This window comes from Tilletiaria anomala, assembly GCF_000711695.1.
Source record: "Tilletiaria anomala UBC 951 chromosome Unknown K437scaffold_78, whole genome shotgun sequence".
NCBI lineage: Eukaryota > Fungi > Basidiomycota > Exobasidiomycetes > Georgefischeriales > Tilletiariaceae > Tilletiaria > Tilletiaria anomala.
The window spans coordinates 45,379-69,845 of record NW_013546944.1 but is presented as its reverse complement, the minus strand read 5'-3'; the positions used below and the strand labels follow the sequence as shown (position 1 = coordinate 69,845).

The 24,467-nt window shown below is 54.9% G+C and overlaps 6 protein-coding genes across 6 annotated transcripts; 4 read left to right on the top strand and 2 right to left on the bottom strand.

Moving 5' to 3' along the window:
- Positions 1–4: 4 nt before the first annotated feature.
- Positions 5–2,615, bottom strand: K437DRAFT_295568 (uncharacterized protein). The gene is made up of 3 exons (XM_013386327.1): positions 2,055–2,615; positions 298–1,991; positions 5–231 (listed from the first exon to the last, which is right to left on the bottom strand). The coding sequence occupies exons 1-3, from the start codon at positions 2,599–2,601 to the stop codon at positions 172–174; spliced, it is 2,301 nt and encodes a 766-aa protein (XP_013241781.1). The 5' UTR covers positions 2,602–2,615; the 3' UTR covers positions 5–171.
- A 996-nt stretch (positions 2,616–3,611) lies between these two features.
- K437DRAFT_249476 (acetyl-CoA synthetase-like protein) lies at positions 3,612–6,243 on the top strand. Its single transcript, XM_013386326.1, has 3 exons — positions 3,612–4,793; positions 4,873–5,594; positions 5,685–6,243. The coding sequence occupies exons 1-3, from the start codon at positions 3,813–3,815 to the stop codon at positions 5,785–5,787; spliced, it is 1,806 nt and encodes a 601-aa protein (XP_013241780.1). The 5' UTR covers positions 3,612–3,812; the 3' UTR covers positions 5,788–6,243.
- Positions 5,955–12,420, bottom strand: K437DRAFT_269643 (uncharacterized protein; the record flags this gene model as incomplete). Its single annotated transcript, XM_013386325.1, has 5 exons — positions 5,955–8,497; positions 8,631–8,689; positions 8,767–8,974; positions 9,272–11,951; positions 12,022–12,420. The coding sequence occupies 5 exons, from the start codon at positions 12,418–12,420 to the stop codon at positions 5,955–5,957; spliced, it is 5,889 nt and encodes a 1,962-aa protein (XP_013241779.1).
- Positions 12,421–12,694: 274 nt separating this feature from the next.
- Positions 12,695–15,275, top strand: K437DRAFT_258206 (uncharacterized protein). Its single transcript, XM_013386324.1, has 7 exons — positions 12,695–12,934; positions 13,048–13,360; positions 13,440–13,662; positions 13,725–13,894; positions 13,961–14,552; positions 14,628–14,919; positions 15,000–15,275. Exons 1-7 carry the CDS (start codon positions 12,918–12,920, stop codon positions 15,157–15,159), a joined length of 1,767 nt encoding a protein of 588 aa, XP_013241778.1. The 5' UTR covers positions 12,695–12,917; the 3' UTR covers positions 15,160–15,275.
- A 686-nt stretch (positions 15,276–15,961) lies between these two features.
- On the top strand, positions 15,962–17,449 carry K437DRAFT_295565 (putative ERG25-C-4 methyl sterol oxidase). The gene is made up of 3 exons (XM_013386323.1): positions 15,962–16,328; positions 16,404–16,971; positions 17,051–17,449. The coding sequence occupies exons 1-3, from the start codon at positions 16,131–16,133 to the stop codon at positions 17,248–17,250; spliced, it is 966 nt and encodes a 321-aa protein (XP_013241777.1). The 5' UTR covers positions 15,962–16,130; the 3' UTR covers positions 17,251–17,449.
- Positions 17,450–18,665: 1,216 nt separating this feature from the next.
- Positions 18,666–23,565, top strand: K437DRAFT_258204 (uncharacterized protein). The gene is made up of 4 exons (XM_013386322.1): positions 18,666–19,659; positions 19,738–20,145; positions 20,204–23,193; positions 23,275–23,565. Exons 1-4 carry the CDS (start codon positions 18,987–18,989, stop codon positions 23,356–23,358), a joined length of 4,155 nt encoding a protein of 1,384 aa, XP_013241776.1. The 5' UTR covers positions 18,666–18,986; the 3' UTR covers positions 23,359–23,565.
- The last annotated feature ends 902 nt before the right edge of the window (positions 23,566–24,467 follow it).

The window sequence follows — 24,467 nt, the reverse complement described above, 5'->3', positions numbered from 1 at the left end:
TCAGGGCGGATCTGCTTCCCCCATTTCAGAGGTTGCGCATTTTCCTCAACTTAAATACTGCCCTTATACTCAACCTGACTGCTGCCATCGACAGGTATGCTACAGAGAATAGATTGATTCTTGGTGGTCGTGGACTTGCAAAAAATTCTACTTCTGTCGGGCTCCTCCCTCTCATTGGTGTGCAAATAAGCCAGCCATCCGATCGTCAAGCGTTACAATACCCTTGGCGAACTGTAATCGCATCGGATTCCGAGCGCGTCAGTAACAGAAAGCCTAGATGTCAAGCTACCAACGTACCTTGGTCTCTAAAGTAGGCATCGCACGTAAGAGTTGGTTGACAAGTCGTTTGAGAGCGTGTGTGAGGATGACGAGCGCTGCGGAGTGCCGTATCTCTGCGTTCATGAGGCAGCTGGAAGCAAGTTCTTCCTTCTTTTCGTCTTGCTGCTCGTCAAATAGCCCAAACTTGACCCAGGCCATGGAGGCTGCAAATACAACATCGCTTGCTCGATCCTCGAGGTTGGGCGGTAGCAACGGTATTGGCGCAATTGGCTCTGTGTCTTGTCCGATTTCCTTATCCTCTCTCTCTTCCTCCAGAGCAGGGCGGCTTGCCGTGTCATCCGGCGCAGGGAAGAGGTGCGCAGTGCATGTCTCGACGATAGCAAGTATGACACGGACCGTCTCGTATGCTAGGAGCACCTCTGCAACCGACGTGCTACTTTCTGCGTCGCTCTGCCTCTTTCCACTGTGTTCCCTATCATTTTTGTGACGAGCGACGGGCTCCCGCTCAAGCAGAAGAGCACACAGAAATTCAATGCTGACGTCGAGGTACCGCGCACAGCCTGCCGGTCCTGCATCCATGAAGAGCTGCGTGGCAGAGCGCAAGAGCGCCAACATCAACAGATTGGAAGAAGACACAGGTTTTGCGTCGAACCCCTGCTGCTCGTGGGGGCTCCCTTCTTCCTCTGCGACCGCTCTAGTTGCGCTCGACGTGTGCGTGCCTGCTTGTTTCCGCGGAAGCGAAATGTATGTCCACGGTCTGAGCACGCCTTCACTGAGGAGCTTGCAAATCTCCTCAAAGCGCTGGACTCTGCTATCTTTACTTGCCTCCTTGCCGGTCCGAGCCGCAAAGCCAGCGCGCCCGCTTTGGACTTTCAGCTGCACCGCTTCCGGCTGCGTGACAAGAAGCGCCAAGGCGCGCGCTGCGTACAGGGTGTCTGGCAGCGCAAGGTAGGACAGCGGGTCGGAGAAGTACGTCAGGCTTGCGGAGAGGGAGGAAGCGACGAGCGGATGTAGGCCTGTGCGGATGAGGAGCAGGATGGGAGGCGCTATGGGTACCTCTGATGCTGATGATCCAACACTCGCAGGTTCTACCAATTGCAGCTTTCGGAGTGGCAGCTCAAGTAAGCCATAGTAAAAAATCCTGGTCGCCATGATGCGGGAATGCAGCGACGAGTCGTCCAGCATCGTGAGAAGCGGAGGGATGATGAGTGGCCACGCGGCTTCCCAGAACTCTCTCTCCTTCTCGCAGCCCTGCTGGTGCGGGTCTAGTGCGGGTGTGGGAAGCGGTGCAGCGACAGTACGCACGGCCCATGCGAAGACATTCGGTGCACCAATTCCGTCGTGCCGATGACGCAGGAGCGTAAAAGCCTTTTCATCAGCACTCCCGTCTCCGTCAGTCACTTCGATGTCAGCGGTGAGCACGAGTTCTGCGGCACTGGACAACATCCCGCCTTTCCAGGCAACATTGTCCCAACCGCCTGCAGTCCCCAGAACATCCCAGTTTGCTGCACCAGAGTGACTTAGATGCTCGCGGGGAGCTTTTGCGCGTCCTGTATCACGGTCAACGGAGGAGGAAGATGGAGATGCAGAGTAGAGGTGCTTGATATAAGTCGAAAGGAGGCTGCGTGCATAAGCAGCGCTGCCGCTGGACTCGGATGTGTTCGTGGGAACAGGTAAAGACGACAAAAGGATACTTGCGCGATCGCATATCACTGTAGAGGGTAGCCGTCAACCTCGCATTCTGTTGCGTGCTAGTCACTCGATATAGCCCTCACCTTGTGCCAGGGTTCGGTTTTGTCGGTTGCCAATGAAACTGTCCAGCAGATCCGGAGCTAGCCAATCATGGCTATCCTTTACGCCTTCTTCATTGTCCCCAGTATCATCATTCACGCTGGCATTTCCTTTTCCGTTTGGGTTTATCCCATGCGATGGTAGTGCAATTCGTTGTGGAGGCACGTACTTGGCAGAGGCCTTGATGATGAGGCGCAGTGCATCTGTGATGCTGCTTGCGTCTTGCGCTACCTGCTGTTGCTGCTGCTGCTGCTGGAACCGAGCGTCTCGCCAATGATCTTCGAGGGCTCGAAGCTCAGCGTTGACCTTCGAAAGCAAGGAAGGCAATGTCCGTTGTTGCCAATGCTCGCCGGCGAGAAGGGTTTGCTGCTCGAAACGCCAGGTGTCGCCAGCAAAGAGACATGGAACAGCGAGTTGTCGTGCGAGCGCCAAGAGGCTCCGAGCAGCGACGGAGACTAAGAGTGTGTCACCTTGGTCCTGCAGCTCTTCTTGCATGTTAGTGGTCCCGTCCCCTGTCATGCTCCATCGCATGTACAAAGGATATCAAGGAAAGGTATGCAGATGAGAGAGACCTTCTGAGTTCTGCGACATTTATGACCCGGCACTCCACCTGATGCTGTAGATAATGGATGAACCAGTATACGGTCGCCAGACCGTAACTTACGTCGGAGATTTTCTGGCGGGTGAGGATCATTGGGACTCGGGTGAGATTGCTGTTGCGTCCGTTATAGCCCAACAGGAACCAACTCTCACAGAGGACGATGCACCCAGCGAACGCCAGAGAGTATGGGATGCATTGATTCAAGACTGAAGAGACTAGCTACGTGTGCGGGTTGTACATGGGGTAGAATGCTGAGATCCATGCGAAAGAGCGAGGCGAGAGGAGAACGCCACATACTTCGGCTGCTCAATTATTCACCATCCAAAGCCGTCTCCACAACCGCCGGGAGCTTACCCAGCTATCGCATTGCGCCTCACAATCTCCAGCGATCGCGTCCACTTATTTGGAAGTCCTCTGACAGACTATCAGTGGCGTTGCCTGTGCCTATGCAGATAACGTGGTCATTAAGAGCACGACTTCGCGTAAGGCTCTCTACACGACGGTCGGACGTGTGCTAAAACTTCTTGACGCAGCTAGCATCAAGTTAGACTTGGAAGTTCTCCGTCTGGGTAGATACCTGCGATGTACCCTCCCTCGCCGCTCTCTGGTCCGTGCACCATATCCGTCCAACGACGGCCGCATTGGCGACATCCAACATTTTCAACCGGCCCGCGTCGACGCGCCTTGCCCAGATGAGATAGACCGCCAGCAGTGGCCGCCATACAGAGCGAAACTGTCAACTCTTTTAATATACATCTACGACTTTCATTTATAGAGCGGCTTTTGCGGGGCGGTTATGGCGGCGGGTGCGGAAGGATTTGGGGAGGGGGGGAGGGACGGGGGCGGAATGGAACGCGCTTATTGGCGGCCTTTATGATAAGAAAAGAGATACAAAGCGCTCGCCCTCACCCTCGGATACGGCGGACATCTCCCATCCAGCCATCTCCATTTAGTAGATCGAGATATCATCTTTTTCTCTCCGAATTCCATTTTCGTCCTCTGCTTTCCTTCGTCCATCCTCGCAGCTGCCATCCAGAGAGCCTGCTCCTGAATGACCTTGCAAGATCAAGCCCACTGAGACCTATCGTTGCACTTGCAGTGTCGACGAAGCGATTGTACCCTTAAGTCCCCCCAAGTCGCCATGATCTTCACATCCCCTGCACCATCGGGCGGGCCTTTCCGCGATGACGAGGACATTTACGAACTCATCTTCGAGGACTTTCCCGCCAAGCGGCCCGACGTGCGCGGCACAGGAATCCCCATGCTCATTGACGACTCGACATCGCACTCGCTGACCTTCGAGCAGATCCGCATGCGCGTCGACAACCTCTCCCTCGCACTGTACGACGACCTAGGCATGCGCAAGGACAGTGTCATTGGCATCTTCAGCGCCAATAATATCGACTACCCTGTCGTCATCTGGGCCACGCACCGCCTCGGTGGCATCGTCAGCGCCGCGAACCCGGCGTTTCAGCCGGGTGAGCTGAACTACCAGCTCGAAGCGAGCAAGGCCACAGTCCTCTTTGTCAACGAAAACCAGCTCGACGCCGGCCTCGCCGCGGCAGCAAAAGCGGGAATCCACCGAGACAAGGTCATCGTCATTGAATCTGTGGAGAGCATACGCAAGGCGCGTGCCAAGAATGGAGACAAGGCACCGATGGCCAACTCACAGGGCATCAAGACGGTTGAGGGTCTGGTCGAGCATGGTACAAATCTACGCAAAGCACGGGGAGAGGCGTTCTTGAAGGAGACCCGCTTCCGTCTCAACTCTGGCGAAGGTCAGAGGAAGCTTGCCTTCATCTCCTTCTCATCTGGTACCACCGGCCTGCCCAAGGGAGTTGCCATTCAACACTACGCCCCCGTTTCCAACGTCCTTCAAGCCTTTGCCTACAACGAGTGCACAAATGAAGTACGGACGCAAAAGGGACGCTTCCGGGCTGGCACCGATCGCTCGCTCGGCATTCTCCCCGCTTTCCATATTTATGGCTTGGTAATGGGCATCCATTTCATGTTCTACGCTGGCGTTACCAACGTCGTCATCCCACGCTTCAAGGGGATCGACACAATGCTCAACAGCATCGTCAAGCACAACATCTCCATTTGGTTCTTAGTACCACCGCAAGTGAGCAGCTGCATGCGTCTAGATCCCCATTCAACATGCTGACAACTCTTCCCCTCACCATTGGGGCTCTTGCTTGCAGGTCGTGCTACTCTGCAAGGACCCAAGCGTGCCAAAATACCATGCGGACATGCAACGGCTAGCCAACTACATCATGATCGGCGCCGCGCCGCTCAGCGACGATCTGTCCAAGCAGCTCATGCACATCATTCCCGGAGTCGACTGGAGCCAAGGCTATGGCATGTCCGAGACATCCACCCTGCTCACTCAGGGTCCGCCGGGCCATCCCGCGGTCCTCGGATCGGCGGGGCGGCTCGTATCCGACGTCGAAGCGAAAGTCGTCACACCCGAAGGCAAGGAGTGTGGTGTTGACGAGCAGGGTGAGCTGTGGGTGCGCGCGCCGAGCATCACCCTGGGTTACCTCAACAATCGTAAAGCAACCGAGGAGATGTTCCTCCCGGACGGCTTCATGAAGACGGGCGATGAGGTCGTTTTTAACAAGCACGGCGACATGTTCATCGTCGACCGCTTGAAGGAGCTCATCAAGGTGCGCGGATTCCAGGTTGCGCCTGCCGAGCTCGAAGGATTCCTGCTCGACCACGCGGACGTTAATGATTCTGGCGTCATCGGCGTGCCCGACGAGAGCGCTGGTGAGCTGCCCCTGGCATTCATCACACTCAGCATCAATGCCAAAGGCCGGGTACAGAAGGAGGGCAAGGCAGCTGAGGAGAAGATCAGGCAGAGCATTATGAAGTTTGTCAAGGATCATAAGATCAAGTACAAGCATCTATGCGATGTGCAATTGTGAGTTCTATGCCACTTGTTCCTGTAGGGGTATTGTGACGCGACGAAAAGGGAACTGACGCGACCGAGCTCGTGTTTTGAATTACACAGCATTGACCAGATTCCCAAGACTGCGTCAGGAAAGATCCTAAGAAGGCAGCTGCGCGATAAGGCAAGGGCTTTGCCTGCTAGAAGCACTTCAAGCAAGCTGTAAAGTTACGTCGATTTGCAGGGCTTGGGTGTCTTCGCGCAGGGCTCGGAGCAATTCTGTTTCTCGCAAATGAGTGGCATCCGTCCCGCACCAATGCATGTATTTATGGAGGTGCGTACATGGCATGCTTGCCCAAATGTGCCGGCAAATGCCTCCCCGCGGGCTACTCTTCATAAAGCGTGCACCTCTGCGAACTTCGCTCCGAATTGCACGAAGCTTTCTCGTGACTGAAACCATAATGTTGACGCAAGCCGCGTCGCTTCCAGGACGTCTGCTGCGACTATTCGATTCATTGACTTGCTTTTTGCCAGCGCCTGTAGCACATCAAGCACGATGCTGGCTGGTACGCCAAGCGCAGCACCCAAAATATCATGCTTGCAAAGACGCCGAAGCAGCGTGACCAAGGCGCATGTAAACTCTTGCCCCTGCTCAACCTTGCCTCCGCGCTGAAAGCCATCCAGGAAGATTTGAAGAAGCGCGACGGCATGAGCAGCGAACGTTTGGCCGTGCGACGCATCGCATCGCAGTAGCAACGCCGCCAGGTGCATCCACAGCTCTCTAGGTCGCTCCTCCGCGGATTGCTGCAGACGAATCCAAGTGAGCATGCCATGTCGCCTGAGCATATCTTGCGCAGGCCGAGACTGAGAGCAGATGATGCCCATGCACTCCTCGATGAGCTCGCGCGCATGCCGCGAGCCGGCTTCGCCGAGCAGCGTTGGATACATGCTCATGAGCAGTTCAGGGACATGCCGGCGGCGACAAAGTTGCCATTCAACGTGCCCTCCTGAGCGCAGGATATCGCACAGGAAGCGCAGAATCCAGACCCGTTCCTGCCTATGTTCGTCCGAGGCAGAGGAGAGGTAATTGTAGAGTAGCGGCAAATCCATCGTATCGTAGGCGGGACGCTGCAAAAAGAAGCGCATGATCGAGGGGAAGGCAAAGTTGGCCGGTGCGGCGATGGTGCGGAAAGCATGTGCAAAGAAGAGCGTCGTCGAAAAGGGAAGTGCAGGCACCGCTTCACGTGCAGCAGGGTCGTAGTGAAGCTGATCGCGCAGGAGATCAAATACGAGGACGATTTCCTCTTGCTCGGAAAAGGCTGCTGTCTTGAGCATGGCATGCGTGCGACCAAGGATCGTCAACGCGAACCCTCTGATGTGGGAGCTGCGAGAAGACAAGCTGCATATCACAACGCCGAGCACATTGTTCCGGAGCAGTGAGAGCAGGTCGAGTCCAGTAAGCTTGCGCGTGCAGAGGACCGCCGAAAACAGGGATAGCACCATAAGCGGGTCGTATGTCGATTTGGCAGCAATAGGATCTAGTGCAGCGTGACCGACGGAAACACTACCGAAGCGACGGCTACGAGGGAATGTTGCGCAGGTCGAAAACATCCAGGTGCGGTCCAGGGAGAGTAGCTTGACGAACAACGGCACCTTTGCATTCCCTTGGGTCCACTCAGACCATACCTCGGCCCCACTTGCGTTTGCGAGAGTCTGCAGAGCATCGAAGACGAGACGATCAGATATGCTGAGTGTACCATCATAGATGGAAAACAGATGCTCGGCAAGTCCGTTGGCAGCAGCTCCGCAACTGACGAGCGAGCACAGCACAGAGGAAACTGCGGGGTGCGAGCGAGCTGCAGCAGCAAAGTCTTTTTGCGACATGAGCAGCGTGGCAAGACGCGTGGCAGTTGACCCAGGTATCGCCGATGTTGCGCAAAGGAGATCAACGATATCCATCTGAGGCGTTGATGACAGACGGTGACGAATGCCAGCCTCGATCACTGGCTCGGCAAGGTGTGGCTTGACTTGAAGCTTGGCGATCGATGCGGCTCTCAGTAATGCTGGGAATTCTCTGATCGCCGACAGAGTTGCCTCGCTGTCGCTTGCGTCCTCCGCAAAGCGCCGTACGAGCCATAGCAGGCTGTGATCAATCACCGAGGTGACCAGATTGGTGACCGCAACTGTTTCCGGAGAGAGCACAAGCAGATGGAGGACCATGCGGATCACACCGGCCTTGAAGACATCACGGCTGTTCTGTGGTGCTTGGCAGGTGATCTGGGCGGCCAACTCAGATGGGGTGATAGCCTGCTTGACGAGCCAGATCTTCAAGCTCCGCTCTGCGAGGATCTGTTTCTGATGCTCTGTATCCCATAGGCGAGGTACAAAGACGCTTTTGATGCAAACCCGGCCGATCTTTTCGAGCAGATTGAGATCTCCGGGTCGGCTGACAAGAGCATGCACTGTCTCGGCGTAGTTTTGAAGCACAGTGTGGTCTTTTACGTTTGCAAATGCTGTATTGATGGCAATGGCGGAAGCCGTGTCCTTTGAAACAATGTGAGAAAGGAGAGCATCTCCGGCGTCCGACTTCCATATGCCGCCCAGCTCGGAAGCCTTTGGCAACGGGAGATGGATGAAATCGACGTTTGGCTTTCGTGCTGCATTTGCCAAGATGGGCAGCGCCTTGTGAGGTTCGATCGAGAGAAGTAAATCTGCATTGCTTACGATCTTGCTGCATGCGGCAGGACACGACAGAGAAACGATGCATGACAGCGCGTCGTGGAGCTCATCGAGGACACCTGGTGTGGGTATGACTTTGAGGTTAGCCAACGCTAATTCCGTGACTGTGACCAGTTGGCATTCATCGGCGCATGGCAACAGCGTCGCGCAGGCTTTGAAGCGCAAGTAGGCATTGCTTTCCTTGGCGAGTATCAGGTCTGTGCAATTGAGAAGTGCGTCCAGTAAGGCCGTTGCGCAAGCCCAGCTTCCTTTTCGTGAAGGATGCAAGTTTTGTACCATGGTCGCGGCAAGTCCGCACCAGAGGTGTGGCAGGCCGGCGAAGTGGCTTACGCATTTCTTGACGAGATGGAATTGCTCTCCGCAGAGCAAAGTACTCAGGAGGCTCGACGCTATCGTAGCATCGACAGAGCCATCCATACTATTTAGGCTCGCTGCAATGAAATGTGCAGTGGTCCCGTCAACTGACCCAGCCGGCACATAGCCATGCAGCAACGCAAGCGATGGCAAGGAGGCAAAGTACTGTGGCGGTGATTCCTGACCGGGAGTGAGCTCGAAAGCGATGTAAGGCGTATTCAAAGCCGCGGCCCTTCTGGCCAGGGCTTCAAGCTGCCAAGCTTGGAGCGGGCGACTACCCCTTTGCAAGGCTGCTTGCAGCTCAGATGCAGAAGCGGCATCTGTAAATGTGGCAAGAGAAACATCAGTCACAAGCTCACAGTTGCGGATAATGTGAGAAAGGTCAGGAGGTTGAAGGCGTGAAACGCCTTACTTCATTGTGGGAGCAAAGCTCATCTCAAGAATAGCGGTTCTGAAGGATCGATCATCACTCGATGGTGCTTTGAAATCGCTGTACTTACCATCGATATCAGTACGTGTCGCAACAGCCGACGTTATGTGCTTGTTTTCAACTAAATCAGCCTTGAATGACCCGAATAATGTGATGGTGTTTGGCAAAGTCGATTGGAATAACCAACAAATGCCAACCTCAGCTTCGCCCTTGACAGCGGCGTCAGCACATTGCCCTGAGATGCGGAGCAGGATGTCGCGGTCCACCATGGCACCAATGAGAGCGACGACCAACCGCTCAATATATGCAGCAAGTTGCGGCAGAACCTCTGCCGAGAGAAGTCGTTTTTGCATTCGGATGTTGAATTGCTCCAAGACGGCCACGAACAATGGACTGACGGGAAGATCGTGATCTCGATTGATGTCCTCCTTGAGTCTGAGAGAGCGCGATATCTCGACATAGCGGTGAATAAGCTTGCCGCATCGTGTAGCGCACTCGTCAATAAAAGCCAGAATAGCCCGCAGGCCTGGCTCATCGATTGAGCTGCGCACATTGTCCGGTTGGAGAGCCCACAACCAAAACTGCCATTCGTCCGGCTTTAGCTCAAAGAGCGGGCCTCTTGCGACAGCAGCATCGAGCAGCTCCTCGCAAGCCGAGCGAATGTTGTTATCATCCGTCCTGAACCAAAGCGTCACGATGCGTTCAAAGTTGGAGCGTGGCGCTCCACCACCTTCGGCTGAGGTGTGCTGCCCACTGCCACGCGAAAAAATGTCAAAATTGGAACCGCTGGAACGCTGTGCTGCGTCTTTCTTGCAGACAATTGTGACGCTTCGAAGAGTGTGAAGCTGGCAAACGGGTTGCAAAACATTTGCAGCATCAGACGTGCCCTCGTCAGGACGAGAGGTGACAAAGGCGAGCAGCTTGCTAACGTCCATAGTGTTTTGGCTTTCGAGGCCGCCGGCAGCGGAGTTGATGGGGTGGGAACGGTGAAGGGCTTCATAGTGTAGCCAAATGCATCTCAAAGTCGCCTCAAGGAGAAGAGTGTTTCCTTGTGAAATAGAGGGTGCATCTCCATCTGCCTCATTCCCGGTCATTGCATCCGCAGTGACGGTCAACTGAGTCAGGTAGGCCATAAGCGCACTCGGATCTGGTAGTAGCTTGACGGATTCTGCACGTGTCGCCTCCCAGATAGCGGTCCATCGCCCTTGTATAGATTGGAATGCAAGGCCACCGTGCTCCTCTTGTTCCACACTGTCCAGCAACAGCGATCGCGGGGCGACAGCCTGCGCCTCTTCGAACTCATCAAATGCGGCTTCGCACACCGCTCCGAACCGGCGCAGTCGATCAAGTGCGGAAGCGAGTAACAGTAGAGCCGCGTGCTGCATCAGGCGATCCTTGCTACTCAGTGCTCGCATGAAGATGGAGCGCGATATTGGCGGTGACGGCAACAGATTGGACAAGACACTAGGAAGAGGTGGAGGGACCGCTTTGACCGCTAAAGATGCTGAGCCGCTTCGGCCTTCACCACCGAAAGGCAATGGCAACGAGAGTATCCGAGTGACGAGCGCAGAAGAAGCCAGCCAGCTAGTCGAGGCTCCCTTCTGATCTGCTTGGTTGATGGCATTGCTCGGGGCTGAATTGTTCGGGAGCCACGCACCAATAAGCTCAGGACATGCTTGGCAGATGCGTAGGACAAGCTCAGAGTGGAGTGATGTGCGTGTGGGTGGAATGGAGCGCAAGAAAGAGTAGAGGATGGGGTTATGCAGCCCTTTCGCCTTGGAGACTCCGGCAGATGTATTCTCTTCGTCATTTCGGGCCTGCTGTCCTTCGCTGAAAGTGTCGCCCGTGCGATCGTTTGCTGCTGCTGCGCCTCCTCTGGGATACCATCCTTGATCACCGAAGGTGATACCGAAGCCAGGATGTGTGCAAACGGCTAGCAAGAAGTGGTGAACCATCTGTGCAACCGTAATGCCGACGTCATGATCTTCTTCATCCTCATTTTCATGGTCATGAGTGAGCGGCAGACCGGTCCTAGCATCGACTTTGTCCCCAACCCGCGCGTACATGCTCAACAGCGGCTCCAAGACGGACATATTGCTCATCAGACTGAGCTTGGCCTTGCGTGGAAGCTTATCGTCGGAAAGGACATGCGCATGGAGGCACTGTAGAACTTGCGACACGATCCACGAGGGGTCTTGAGGAAGCCCTCGGAAAATGGCCGAGAATGGGCTGGGTGATAGGGATAGGAGATTGCCTTTGCAAACAATATTCCCACTACTGCTGCTTCGGAGCGAGGGTGATGCTCGTAGTAAAGAAAGCAGGAGCAGAACATATAAAGAGCGGATGTCTGGACGACTCGGGGTGATGGTGCGCTCATCGTACCCGGCGAGAGAGCCAGCGAGCTTGCTGCCACTGATATCAGTTTTCACGTGCTTTAGTGCCCTTTTCTGGTTCGTCCGTCTTCTTGCGGTCGAAAGTCTCGTGAGCCCCTTGCTGCCCCAGGGCATAGCCTGGAAGATGGCATTTGCGTATTTGCCGCTGCTGAAGTCGGCCATGCTTCCGAGCAATGTGAGTGCCGCGAGGGTGAGCATCTCGTTCTTGGCCGCATTTCCTTTAGCTCTGTGGCTGTTTCCACCGTGATTTTGGCCGTGATACCGCTGCGCATCGCGACTGTCGACAAGGTAGCTGATGAGCTGATCAAGATGGGATGAGCTGCTCTTGTATTTGTCTTCACTCGTGGGGCTTTGGGGGAGAAGTTGAGTGATCACGGCGTCTCCTAAGGCATGTGTGGGATAATGAGCAGAAAGGAGGCGGAGGATGTTTGATAGAGCGAAAATGGGGAGGGCAACGAGAGATGGCACATCCTTCTGCAAATGGGCGCCAGAGTAAAATAAGTCAGTGCATGAGCGGAGGGAGTTAGGGAACAGGCCTTCTCACTTCAATTGCTAGATCCCACACTTTAAGAATCTGCTTGATGCTGTCAACTCCCTTCCGCTCAAGATAGGATGTGACAAGCTTGATCCTGGGATCCGACGGTGAAGGGATCGCGCCTCCTCCGCCAGGCTGTTCCTCGGACTTGAGACGTGTCTGCGAGCGCAGACTGGAGAGTGCGGAGCGCAGTCCATCGAGGGACGTAGTGTTGAGCATAGTGTCCAGCGCTGCTGCATTGAGTGGCGGCGCTCGCACGCAGGTCTGCCCATGCTCGGCATCTGCACCGCCATCTTCATCTTGCGAAAGTAAAGCACGCTCCTTTCCTTTTGAAGTGGTCGAGGAAGATGAGCTATTCTGCGCCGGGACAGAGCCCTCACTGCGCTTTCGTTTTCCAGCCACAGCCATGTTCCGTCTCCTTTAGCTTCCACATGCCTTGTGCTAAGAGAGCTTGCAACCTACTGCGAGGAATGCAATGTTTCAATTAAGGAAGAGAGGGATCTACGAAAGGTGGACCGACCGGAGGGAGAGCAAAAAGTGAGCAGCGTATCAAGAATTCTCAGTTCCGTGTTCCGAGGATAGACTGTAAGCGCTGGGCGCATCCTGGTGCACCGCGCATCCCGTTGGCCGTGATCTGTGCCTTACGCGGCACTCTATCCTCACTCTTGTCTAGACGGAGCGCCCAAGCTCGACAGGGGACTGTGATGAACACGACGATCATACGAAGGTAGACTGATTGGGGGTGCCGGTTGTCCACCCACCTTTGAAGCACTGGTTCGTGGAGGGGCCGCTCACCGTCTCTGCGACTGCTTATACCAGCTGAAGCTCTTGTCGCCGGTTCGGCTGCGCTTCCCCGAGTCAAACTTGCTTAACATCCCGTTGCAGAGCCTGAGCGTATTCTCGAGATGGCGTCCACAGAAAGGTGAGTTAGCTTGTTCGAGCTGCCAGGCAACATAAATGCATCATCAGCCGTCCATACCTAAAGGAGTGGCTCATTCGCATGTCTGAACTCCGTTCGATCCCCTCCGGAAATAGGCCCGACGCGCATACCCAGCGCTACGATCGCCAGCTCCGTCTCTGGGCGTCTTCCGGACAAGCATCGCTAGAGTCTGCTTCTGTTCTTTTGATCGGCTGCACGCCAACTGGAACATCTACACTAAAGAATCTTGTTCTTCCCGGTATCGGTTCTTTCACCATATTGGACCCGCGCAAAACGCTCGACATTGACAGAGGCGCAAACTTCTTCCTGGATCCAGAAGCCAAGAACGGTGCCAGCTGGAGAGCCGATGATGCTGTACGGCTGCTGACTGAGCTCAACCCGAATGTGAAGGGTTTTGCACGGCATGAGGTACGTGTCCATGGTCCATGAGCGAGATCTCGTTGAGAAGAGCTGGGCTCATAGCCTGATTATACGGCCATTCTGGCAGGATGTAAGGGAACTACTGCCCCATGATCCGTCATTCTTCACCGCGTTCAGCCTGATCATCGCCTCCAATCAGCCCGATGATGTTCTTTACGCGCTTTCTGAGCTCTGTTGGAACCCAGCTGGGGCGTCATCGTCCTCTTCCACTGCGGCGTCACTCCCTTTGCTGAGTGTTAGGACTTCAGGGCTGGTAGGCGAGGCCGCATTCCAGATCAAGGAAGCTGGAAGTGAGTCTGTGAATAGGCCAACGGAAGCCCAGCGTTTATTCTGATCATATTCTCGCGGCCAGTCATCGAAACACACCCCGAATCGCTCGTATCATTACGTCTCACTGCGCCCTGGCCGGAGCTGGAAAAATACGCTCTGTCGGTTCACGTGCAACCAGAAGACAGCATGGAGCGCTCTCACATCCCATTTATCGTTCTCCTCATGCGAACACTGCATGAGTGGAAGGAACAGGTGCGTCACTTTACCCGACCGTTTTCGCAATACCTGCTAACAGTTCTCTCCGCTCCGCGTCGACAGCACGGCGGAGCTCTTCCGGACCCGGCAGTAGATCGCAAATCGTTTACCGACAAGGTGTGGGCGTGTAAGCACCCAGGCGAGGTGGATTCAGAGAACGTGGAAGAGGCCGTTGCGGCTCTCAATTCGCACGTTTGGCGACCCATTAGGCAGCTGAAGGAGAAGAATGCCGCTGGAGAAGCTGGAGTTCCTACAGAAATTCAACAACTCTTTAAAGACGCAGCCTGCGAGAAGATCAATCGAAATTCGACGAATTTCTGGCTTCTCGCCCGTGCCTTGCGCTCCTTTGTCCATGCCAAACCAACGGCTTCACCGCCTGGAGGGGGTGGCTACTTGCCACAGCCAGGCTCAATACCGGACATGAAGGCGCTCTCCGCGACGTACATTCAGATCCAAAAGCTTTACTACGAAAAAGCTGAGGCCGACTTGGCAGCGTTTCGGCAGCACTTGGATGTTGCCCTCAAAAAAGCGGGCATCACCGCGCCTATTTCGGACCATGAAGTCCGTACGTTTGTCAAGCATGCCGCATTCCTTGTAGTGATCTGTGGCAAGAAACTCAAAGAACAACACGACAGCCCGAATGCCATTGATTCTTGTGCGTCGACTTCTATGGTCTACCTGCCTTTTTCATTTCTAACTTGTTCACCACCGTACTTTGTCCTTTTCGCAGTCTCTGCATACAATCCAGACATCCAGCCGCCGACGCTGCCTCATCACATCGCCTTCCTGGCCGCCTCTATCTTCTACAACCAACATAGTCGCTTCCCAGGCGCGAGTGCCGCCTTCAGTCGCGCCGTGACTTCTTCTGCGGATGCGAATGCGGACGGGGATGATGAGGAAGAGGACATCGAAGCGGACAGCGACGAGCTCAAGGCCATTGCGCGGACCCTCGCGCCTAAATACGGCGCAGACATCGCGAACGAGGACATTATGGAGCTTATCGACAATGCTGCTGAGGAAATGTAAGTTCTCGTTCACAGTCTCTTCTTCTATTGCAGTCTGTGGCTAAATTAAGTGCCACACGTGCTTCTGCAATCGACAGGGCTCGGGCAGGTCACAGCTCGCTACCTTCGACTTCTGCGCTCATGGGCGGCATCGTTGCGCAAGAGGTGATCAAGCTGGTGACACGGCAGTACGTCCCAGCGAACAACACGGTGGTCTACAATGGCATTCAGCAAGCCGTCGGAGTCTTTAAATTGTGAACACTACGGAATGCGATTGAGAAAGCCGCCTTGATGGCTGAGCGCGAGCATACCGATGGCATGAGATTGGTCATGTAGCATATAAGCAGCTTTGCAATATACACTATCAAGCCACAAAGCGACAGAAACAGCTAAAGCTCCCCAGTTGGATTTTACGTTTTGGACTCGTGCGCCTTGGTGGGTGGAGCGTGCGGAGGCAGACGTGAGTTCTCTCTGGGTCGTGTGCAGAGTTTGAGAGGAGCACATGTTGACCAGAAGGGGCGAACATATCTGATTTGGAGACTGGTCAATAGGAGACGACACCCATCGAAGATCTCAAAGTCGAGAGGACGCCTCATCGTGGGGAGAACATCCCTTCGACTTTCGAGCCTCAAGCATACCAAGCGCATGCATGGTACAGGATTACTATTCAAAATACTCAACATGAACTGAGAAGCTACGAAGTCCGAAGAGCCTGGGAATATAGCTCTCGGCCGAGAGCGAACGCCATAACTCGTCCGTGACCACTGTTGTTATAGCCCACCCATAAGCCCAAATTGGAGCGGAACGCATCAGGAACAAAATATGAGACGCCGACGGTCGAACGGAAGGCTGATACAGTGCTGCTCAGGCTCTCTTCCGCGACTCGAGGGCTTGACATGAAACTTGCTCAGACTGAACGCCAGAGAGCAGTTTCGCGAGAGCCACACAGTGAAGACATAGGCGCAGCCGCCTGCTGGTCTAGCACTCCAACGTTTCTTCCATGTTGGGTGCGGCCCAGGTCAGCTCATTCTTGTTTCACTCTCTCTTCTTTCGGCCACTGCTTAAACCATCTTTGCTTCCTCATGGCCTGAGGTCTTATCTGCTGTCCATATATAGACCGCAGAGCTGCACCCAGTGACGGCCGTGTTTTGTGTGCGTGCACGACACAAAACAGCTACGTTCACTGGCCATTGCCACCACCAACTGATTACCAACGTACGAAGGGCAAGATGGACTACATCGCTACCACGCTCAACCAGACGGTCGAGGCGCTCATCAACCCGACGACCCCCGTCTACGGCGCTGACCTGTACACTGGCGTCGACGCGACAACACTGAACATTTTTGAGCAATGGTGGCTCAAGTGGTACGTGTACTGGGGAAACCCAGTCATCGCCACTGGCATCATGAGCTTTGTGCTGCATGAGGTGAGTCAGCAGGTCCTGTGACAAGATGCTCGCCACACTGCGTGCTGAGTTGGAAATGTGCACTGCTTCCTTCAGATCGTCTATTTTGGGCGTGCGATCCCGTTCATCATCATCGACGCTATGCCCTCTATGCGCAAGTACAAGCTGCAAGATGACAAGATCCCTACAGCAAAGCAGCAATGGGATTGCACCAAATACGTACTGCTCTCCCACTTCACCGTCGAGCTGCCGCAGATCTGGTCGTTCCACCCGATTTGCGAGTACTTGGGCATGTCGACGCACTCTGTGCCATTCCCATCGATCCTTAAGATCGCATGGCAAATCAGTCTTTTCTTTATCTTCGAGGACACGTTCCACTACTGGGCACACCGCGCCTTGCACTGGGGCCCACTCTATAAGTACATTCATAAGAAGCACCACGAGTTCGCTGCTCCTTTCGGACTTGCGGCCGAGTACGCGCATCCGCTCGAAGTGTTCATCCTGGGCACTGGCACGATCGGAGGACCTTTCTTGCTCTGTGCCCTCAATCGCGACCTGCACATCTTGACTGTCTACATCTGGATCGTCTTGCGTCTTTTCCAAGCTATCGATGCGCACTCGGGCTACGACTTTCCCATTTCCATGCACAACTGGATTCCATTCTGTAAGTCTCCCAACATGTCGAGGTTTTTCCACACCTACTGACCAAATCTCTATTCTGCCCTGCTTTCTCGCCCCAACAGGGAGCGGAGCTGACCACCACGACTACCACCACCAAGCATTTGTCGGCTGCTACTCGACCAGCTTCAGGTGGTGGGACCACTTGATGGGAACGGACCTGAGCTACAAGCGCTACCGCGCGAGGCAGAAGGAGCAGAAGAAGCTCATGGCCAACGGCATGACGGACAAGGAAGCCAAGGAGGCACTTCTCAAGACCAAGTAGATTGTGCAGTGTGCACTCTGGCCGACGCACATGCTCGGCATTTCTGCTGCTTTTATAGACCTTTTGAAAGGACGGTATTTTATCCCTGTTTGGAGCGTGTGCATGCTGCCATCGCCTCACATAGTATATCGACACACTTTTAATGTATGTGATGAAATGTTCGCATGTATGTGAATAACGAATTTGCAGACTTCCAAACGGCGGACTCGAAAGGATCTGGATGCTGGGCGTAAGGTCTTGCTTGATACGTAGAGCATCTCAAGCGAGAAAGTCACCCTCTCGCACCTTTGCAGTTCATCGTCCTGTCGATGTACGATGATGCTGTATCGAGAGCATGTTTCGCTACACAATTGTACGATTCAATGTATCGAGTTCCTCTATGTGCATACGATAGTACACAACATTTGATCTCGCACCTTGTGCCCTCAGTCTCAGCCACGAAGGGAGCAGTTTAGGAAACCATATAACATAGTTGGCATGTACATAGTGGCGGCCATCTCCGGCTATTGTCACGCAAGTTCATCCTTTCATGAGGGCATCATTTTATCCTCCTGCCTGCCAACGGCCACGCACACTCGTGGTGCGATAACATTGAAGTGCTCGACACCGACCCAACTTTTGAGCAAATGGTCACAAGGGTGATGGCGGGTTACCTGCACAGATTACCGGTGGCCAGCATTGCCCAAAGGCGCGAGGCCGAATGGCATCTCTCTGCAATTTGAACTTCTTTCTTGACAATCATGTGAGGATAAACTGAGGGCTGAGGAGGCAATGGAACGCAGAGAGCGATTAAGCGAGGGACTTGAGAAGCCCAAGTCTAATATGCTCAGCAAGGACCAAAGCACCTCCTGCACTCCGATGAAGCCATCCATGAGAGTCTTGATGAAAGCCTGCGCGCATTTGGCGCCCAAAGCCACTGTGGAAAGTAGGAATTCTTCTTTGAACCCTTTCGCACTCAATCAAGCCTTTCATTTCTTCGGGTCATCGGCAGTTGGTGCGGCTCAGCAACCCGCGTATTGGTTGAGTATTGAGTGTCTGCCAGTGCGACCCGCGGCTCTCGCAACCCAACTTGCCTCTGTTTACACTTGCTGCGGCACTCGCGCGGCACAACGATCTCCTTCAGCGCCTTCTGTGTCTTCTGCTTGGGTCTTCCTCTACGATGTAGGGCCTGGGGCGGTTGATCATTCTTCCCACTTACGTATGCACGTATGATGGAGCTCATGCACAGTGCACTTCCATCTTCAGCCTACGTGCAAGCTGGATGCCCATCTTATGGAGAATCCATCGTCTCTGTCCGTTTGTTTGTAAAGCGCCGACGATGCCATTTGTGAAAGCAAAATGCTATGTGAGGTGGCCTCGATCGTAGATGCATCTGACAGCGTAGTCGAGGGTTTGTGAGACAGCTCTAGAACCGTCCTCAATCCATAAATTCACCGCCAAAAGTCTCATCATCAGTCTGAGTGAAGTGGAGCCGCAGGGGGCATCACCGCCTCGCGCTACCACAGTCCACAGTACCACGGCCGTACCTCGGAGACCGCCTCCCCTCCAAGCCACAGTCAAAGCGTTCTCTGGGGGACTCTTTGCACATCGTTCGTCAGTATGCATTCGCTTCTGGTGAGGAGCGATACCCACAAGCATATTAACCCATACAAGGCTGGCATATCACCTGAGAACATAGACCTTCTCCGTGTCTGGACCAACGAGAGCGACGCGAAGGAGGTGCTCGCTCCGCCGACATGTCGCTCGCCTCCCCGCCACCACCAGCGCCTTTTCCCAAGGGTGCAAACTTGAGCCTATCAACTTCGCGACAGCTCATGAACGCCTCCAGCTCTTCCGCCGCAGCGCGAACTCTGCCACCGGCCATGATGACGCGAATGGCGACGTCAGCAAGGTTAGGCGCGGGTCTCGAGCCTCTCGAGATCCTGGGGCCAGGCAGCACAATGAACAGCCGCGCACGCGTGCGTGAACACAACTCACCCTACCTCGCCAACGGCAACGCTGCCGCGAAGGACAGCCTGGGCATGCTCAAGCTGGATACCTTGTCACAAAACGGCCACAGCTATCCAGATCCGCGGTCCAGTCAACAGTCCGTCCGGACAGTCGACACGGTAACGACAGCGCGCACGCTCACCAGGCGGCTTCTGACGCCACTCGGCGGCGGCCCTGGAAGCGGTAATTCTGCGGGAAGCGGAGGAGGGCCCTTGCGGACACAGCCATCGTTCACCCTTCCGCGAAGCTCTGCGAGGAGTATTGCAGAGAGCGAATTTTCAACGACCTCGACCGCCGTGTCGACTGGGACCCAGGCCAACCCCAGTTACGGATATACCTATGTGGGCCTGGAAGTAGAGCTAGACTCGACCAGGGTCGCACAGCTCGTTTTTGCGTGCGGAGAACAGATTCGACAGAGAGGTATGTTGCAGTGGTACTTGTGTATGCAAAACATCAGTGTCGGCTGACTTGTTACTTGCCTTTGGGCGCCTTCCCTAGGTCTGGATACGCCGCTCATCTTCTCTTCCATGGCCCTCGATCTGTCTCCGCAAGAAACAGCATCTCTCATTCGCTGTTATCTCAGCCTTCTGCACTCCACATCCGCGTCAAACACATTCCCATATCCAACGTACAGCCGCACTCAGGCCTCGTCACCGATCCCAACGCCTCCCGCTCCGGACGCTCCCCTCCCCGCCGCATTCGCGCAGGACATTCGCTTTGCAAACCCAAATGACTTGGCTGCTATCATCAAATGGGCCATGTCGCGGCTTGGAAAGGTGCTGGCAGTGCCGATTCCTGTAAGCGAGCCGAACCGCAAGGGAGATGTGCAAGAGGAGACCGCCTATGTTCAGCAACGAGGCTTCTTGGATTTAGATATTTACATGCAGTGGAGGGATGAGGAGCGACGTGAGTCCAGCGTCATCGGCGAGTGTGCATATTTACTTACCCTAGCTTCCAAATGCAGGCAATCGATACCCGGCGATAGCTTTCTCTCGATTCCTGCGACGGCTCGAGCCGGACGATGCCGATTTGCTACTTGCACTATTCTCCCTGCTCTCCTCAACGACTTCTTACTCGCTCAAGAACGGCATGACGCCTTCGCGCTTGGCTCGACTCTTCGGACCCCTCCTCTTCGGCTTGCCGGAAGACGAGACTTTCCAAAGAACATACGACGCATACGTACGAGACGCGAACGCGACGGAACACCTCTTGCTCGCTTACATTCGTGAGCAGGCCACGAAGGAGGCACTTCCCACGCGCCTTGTGGATCACATCACTGGATACCCAGCCATGCTCTCGAGCCAGGTTGCCAAGCTCGGTTCAACCGCCCGGTCCGTGCCTGTTACCATCATCGAGGCCAACGTGCGCTCGTACAGTCCTGAGTTGCTCCAAGTGGCTTGCCAAATGGAGCTCCAGGTGCGCTGTGAGGAATGGGAGGCATGCAGAGGGGACGACCCGCAGCACGGTTTGTACCCTCAGTTTTCAGACAGGTTCAGGAAACTCATCAACTACCGTGGCGGCCTGCAAGGGCTCAAATCCAGCGGAGTACCACCAGTCGGTCCGCTCTCCGAGTTTGGTCTACGCTCTCCAGATCCCAACGACGCGCTGAACTCGCACAGCTCACTGGTGTCGAAAGCATGGGGTGACTTTGCCAACATCGGTTTCCTCGAGACGGACTCTTCCAAACTGGCGTTCGACTTGAAGGAGACAGAGCGAAAGAATCGCTCCGAGCGGAGAGGCACCAAGATCTGGTCTGACTTTGCGAGTTCGGGCTTTGGCGTCGACGGTGACGATGCGGGTCTCGACTCGGTGTTGTCATTCGATGACCAGCTGAAGGAGGAGCTGGAGAGATGGCCGAATGGACATGCAGAGATTCTCGAGCGGATGCGAAAGTCGGCACGCAAAGTACCGGATTTCTCTTACGACACGCGCGCCAAAGTCATCTCCAGTCCTTCCTTGACTTGCACTATTGATGGTAACACGCAAGCTCAGGGCCAGGCAGCAGGTGCAGACAATGCGTATTCGAAGATCGACGAGACGTTCGCCGAGGTTTGGGCGGACTACATGCTCGGCTGCGGTTGGTCGAATCGCGACGAGCTGTCACACCGCACTGCGAACTTTGTCGTCGTGCAGTACAAGTCCCGCCCTACGCCTTGGAGCGTCAGCTCGCAGAGCAACAATGCCGGAGCGCAGCTGCCCACGAGCATCGTCTCACCCATCCGCTCCGAATTCGGGGATTTCGTGCAGAAGGATCCGCGCACGGATGCGGCCTGGTTCGTCATCTCTGAGATCGTGCCTCCGGCGTACCGCGCCGACCTGGAAGCTCTAGGCAGGAAGAAGGGGCGCAGCAAGCCGATGCTTCGCAAACTTAACGTTTTCAAGAAACTGGGAAAGGGTAAGCAGGAGAAGAATCTGCCGTTCTATGATCCAGACGACGTCTTCCAGCCAGGCTCTGGCGGGCAGACCAAGCAACTCAAGTTCAACGACCCCGTGCAAAGGACGCTAGAGTCGGACCGTTCCACTTGGGCAACATTCTCGCAGTCACCGCTTTCCCCATTGCAGGAAAGTTATCAAGTCAACGTGAACGCTACGGAGAAGCCGCTTCCAGCGTCAGCACCTGCTGCAACAACGTCGCACCCCGCAGTTCACCACATTAAGCTAGATGTGGAACTCCCCACGAAGGAACGGGGAGGCTTGATATCTGTACTCCGCAGCAGGAGCCAACGGATGCGCGGCCGCAAGTCCGTGCCGCAGAATCTTCCACCCGCCGTTCCGCCAAAGTCGCCGCTTGGAGCAAGCTTCAGCAGGACGAATGGGAACAGCCAGCAGAATGGTCACGATCAGTCATCCTCCACTGTCGACTTTGAGACCCGAAGCCTTTACGAGGTTGAATCGCCACGAAAAGAAGAGGGTAGTTGTAAACGCCACGCGCAAAAGCAGAGCAGGGATGACGTCTGGGTCGATGTCATGCTCAAGTCCCAAGGGCGTATTGCTACACAAGGCGCGATCATCCCGCCTCCGCGTGATTCGAGCAAGCCCATGGGCTCCACTGCGGACTTTTCGTGTCAGGAATTGGCTGATTCTGTGGACCTTTCTCTAAAGAAGAGTCGATCGCGATCGCCAAGTGGTGCCGAACTACCTGTCGACAATGTCGGTGGAAAACCTACTTCAGACTTGTTTCTTGGATTCAATTCTGCCCTATCTTCTGTTGCCAGATGTGAGCGGCCCATGTCGGACCTCTCTGAATCTCCGCAAGTGGCTTATCTGCGCGAAGACGAGGTCGAAACTGCCAACAAACCGACGGAGCCTCCGGCAGTTGCGCCATTCAACAAGCTGACATCCGACTCGCCCGACCCGGTCGTGCCGGAAAGCGCAATGGATATACCTGTCTCTTCTTTTCCTGAGAAGGTGCGTCTGACTCCGCTTCAGCCTCATGCCACTGGAGGGTCGATCTCCAATGACCCGCTCAGCCCGGCTGCTGGTTTGCGGGCCCGCTTGAACCCAGTCGATTTGCCTCCGAAGGCGGCAGCCATTTCTGTGAAAACCGAGCAGCCTACAAGAGCTGCCATCGATAACCCTTTCGACATCAACAACCGCATTCACGGGCGTGTCGCCAAGATCGCAGGGCAATTCGGCGGCCCGCCCGCCAAAGGCTCTGGTTCCACCTCTGGCTCCGTTTCTAGGGCCGCTGACGAAAAGGCACAGAAGGGCGCGGAAGGAAAGCAGACAAATGCGCCTGCGCTTACCGACGAGAACCAGTCCGCCGACCAGTCCGCTGAGTCCAAGCGCAAAATGCACCCACTCGAAGCTGCTGCAGCTGCTGCGCTTGAGCCGCACAGATGGCAACCGCACAGCGACCAAGCGACAGACGCAGGTGACAATTCCACAGACGCTGCCGAACAGCGGGAGGAGGACGACATTGCCCTCCCAATGTCTTTCCGAGAACCTTACCAGGTATGTTCTTCCTGCCAAAGGAGCACTACCTTCGCTCCTGTGTTTCACGCAATCACTGATAATGGGCCGGCCTCGTTGCAGCCCGGTCAACCACTCCACTCTTTACTGGAAGCTGACGAGGCAGAGAGCGTCCGTTCCGGCTCGACGAATAGTCGCAGATTATAATTAAGCATGCCGAGACCTTGTCTTCCAATTTGTCGTTCACTTATTCTTCTCTTTTGTGATCACCCGGAGTCACTCTTTGCCAGCAGCGGATCACCTCGCTGTATTGCGTGCGTCTGCCATGTGTACGCAATGGAGCTGCCATGTAACATCGCTGCTCCCGATACCTTGAATTTGTATAATGCACTGAAACAAAGTAAATGGTCGCAATTTTACGGCATTGCTAGTTCTGCCACCAAACGCAGATTCTCGTGGATCGACATGTTGATTGATGCGTTGGTGATGCCTTGATAAGTAAACCGGTCAAATGGATTGAACACAATGTCAACTCGTGTATGTAGTGTGCCAAGGTACGCCCTTTCGTCGCATTCCGTTTCATACTCTGCCGCGAGGACGGTAGAGAGTTTCAAATAGAGAGTGCCTTGTGGCTTGCTAGACGCCGCAATCACGGTGGCATGTGCTGCATTGATGCAACTTAAGTCGTCTTGGCCCGCAAGTTCATGTCGCCTCGACTCTTTCACATGGTTCGCAAGAGAAGGGAAGTGTGAGAAACTTGTGTGTACTTGCATGTAGGTACATTTATGCATGTACGAGTAAATACGTATGTGCATCATTCGCCCAGCGATCACAGAAGCCAAGAATGCATCCTAGTCTCGTTGCAGCTGACCAGTGTGCTGCCTCTCAAAAAGGCCCGATCAGGAGGGAAAAGTGTTGAGCAGTCGAGACTTGTCGGACCACCTGTCCAGGCCTTTCCCGTCAAAGGTGTGCAGGACTCGAGGAGCATCGACGAGGGACGACGTTTTGACCTGAAACTAACAAATAAACAGACGGACAGACAAGATGTAAGGGCAGTTCCTGACTTCCTGTGATTTGTGTCATCCGGCCGAGTCCCGGCCTGTTCAGTGCTCCAACACTTCGGTCCACACTCCAAGGATCCAAGGCTTAGGCACTCGAGCAGACCGCTCTACTGGCTTGCCCTAGCTATACCTTGAATCGATCTGGCTTCGACCTGGGATACCAGCGACCCGGGGGACGGGCGCATGGACAACAAAGGTATGTGCTTACTCACCTTTGCTAGCGTTGGGCGCCATTCGCACACCCGGCTCGGCCTT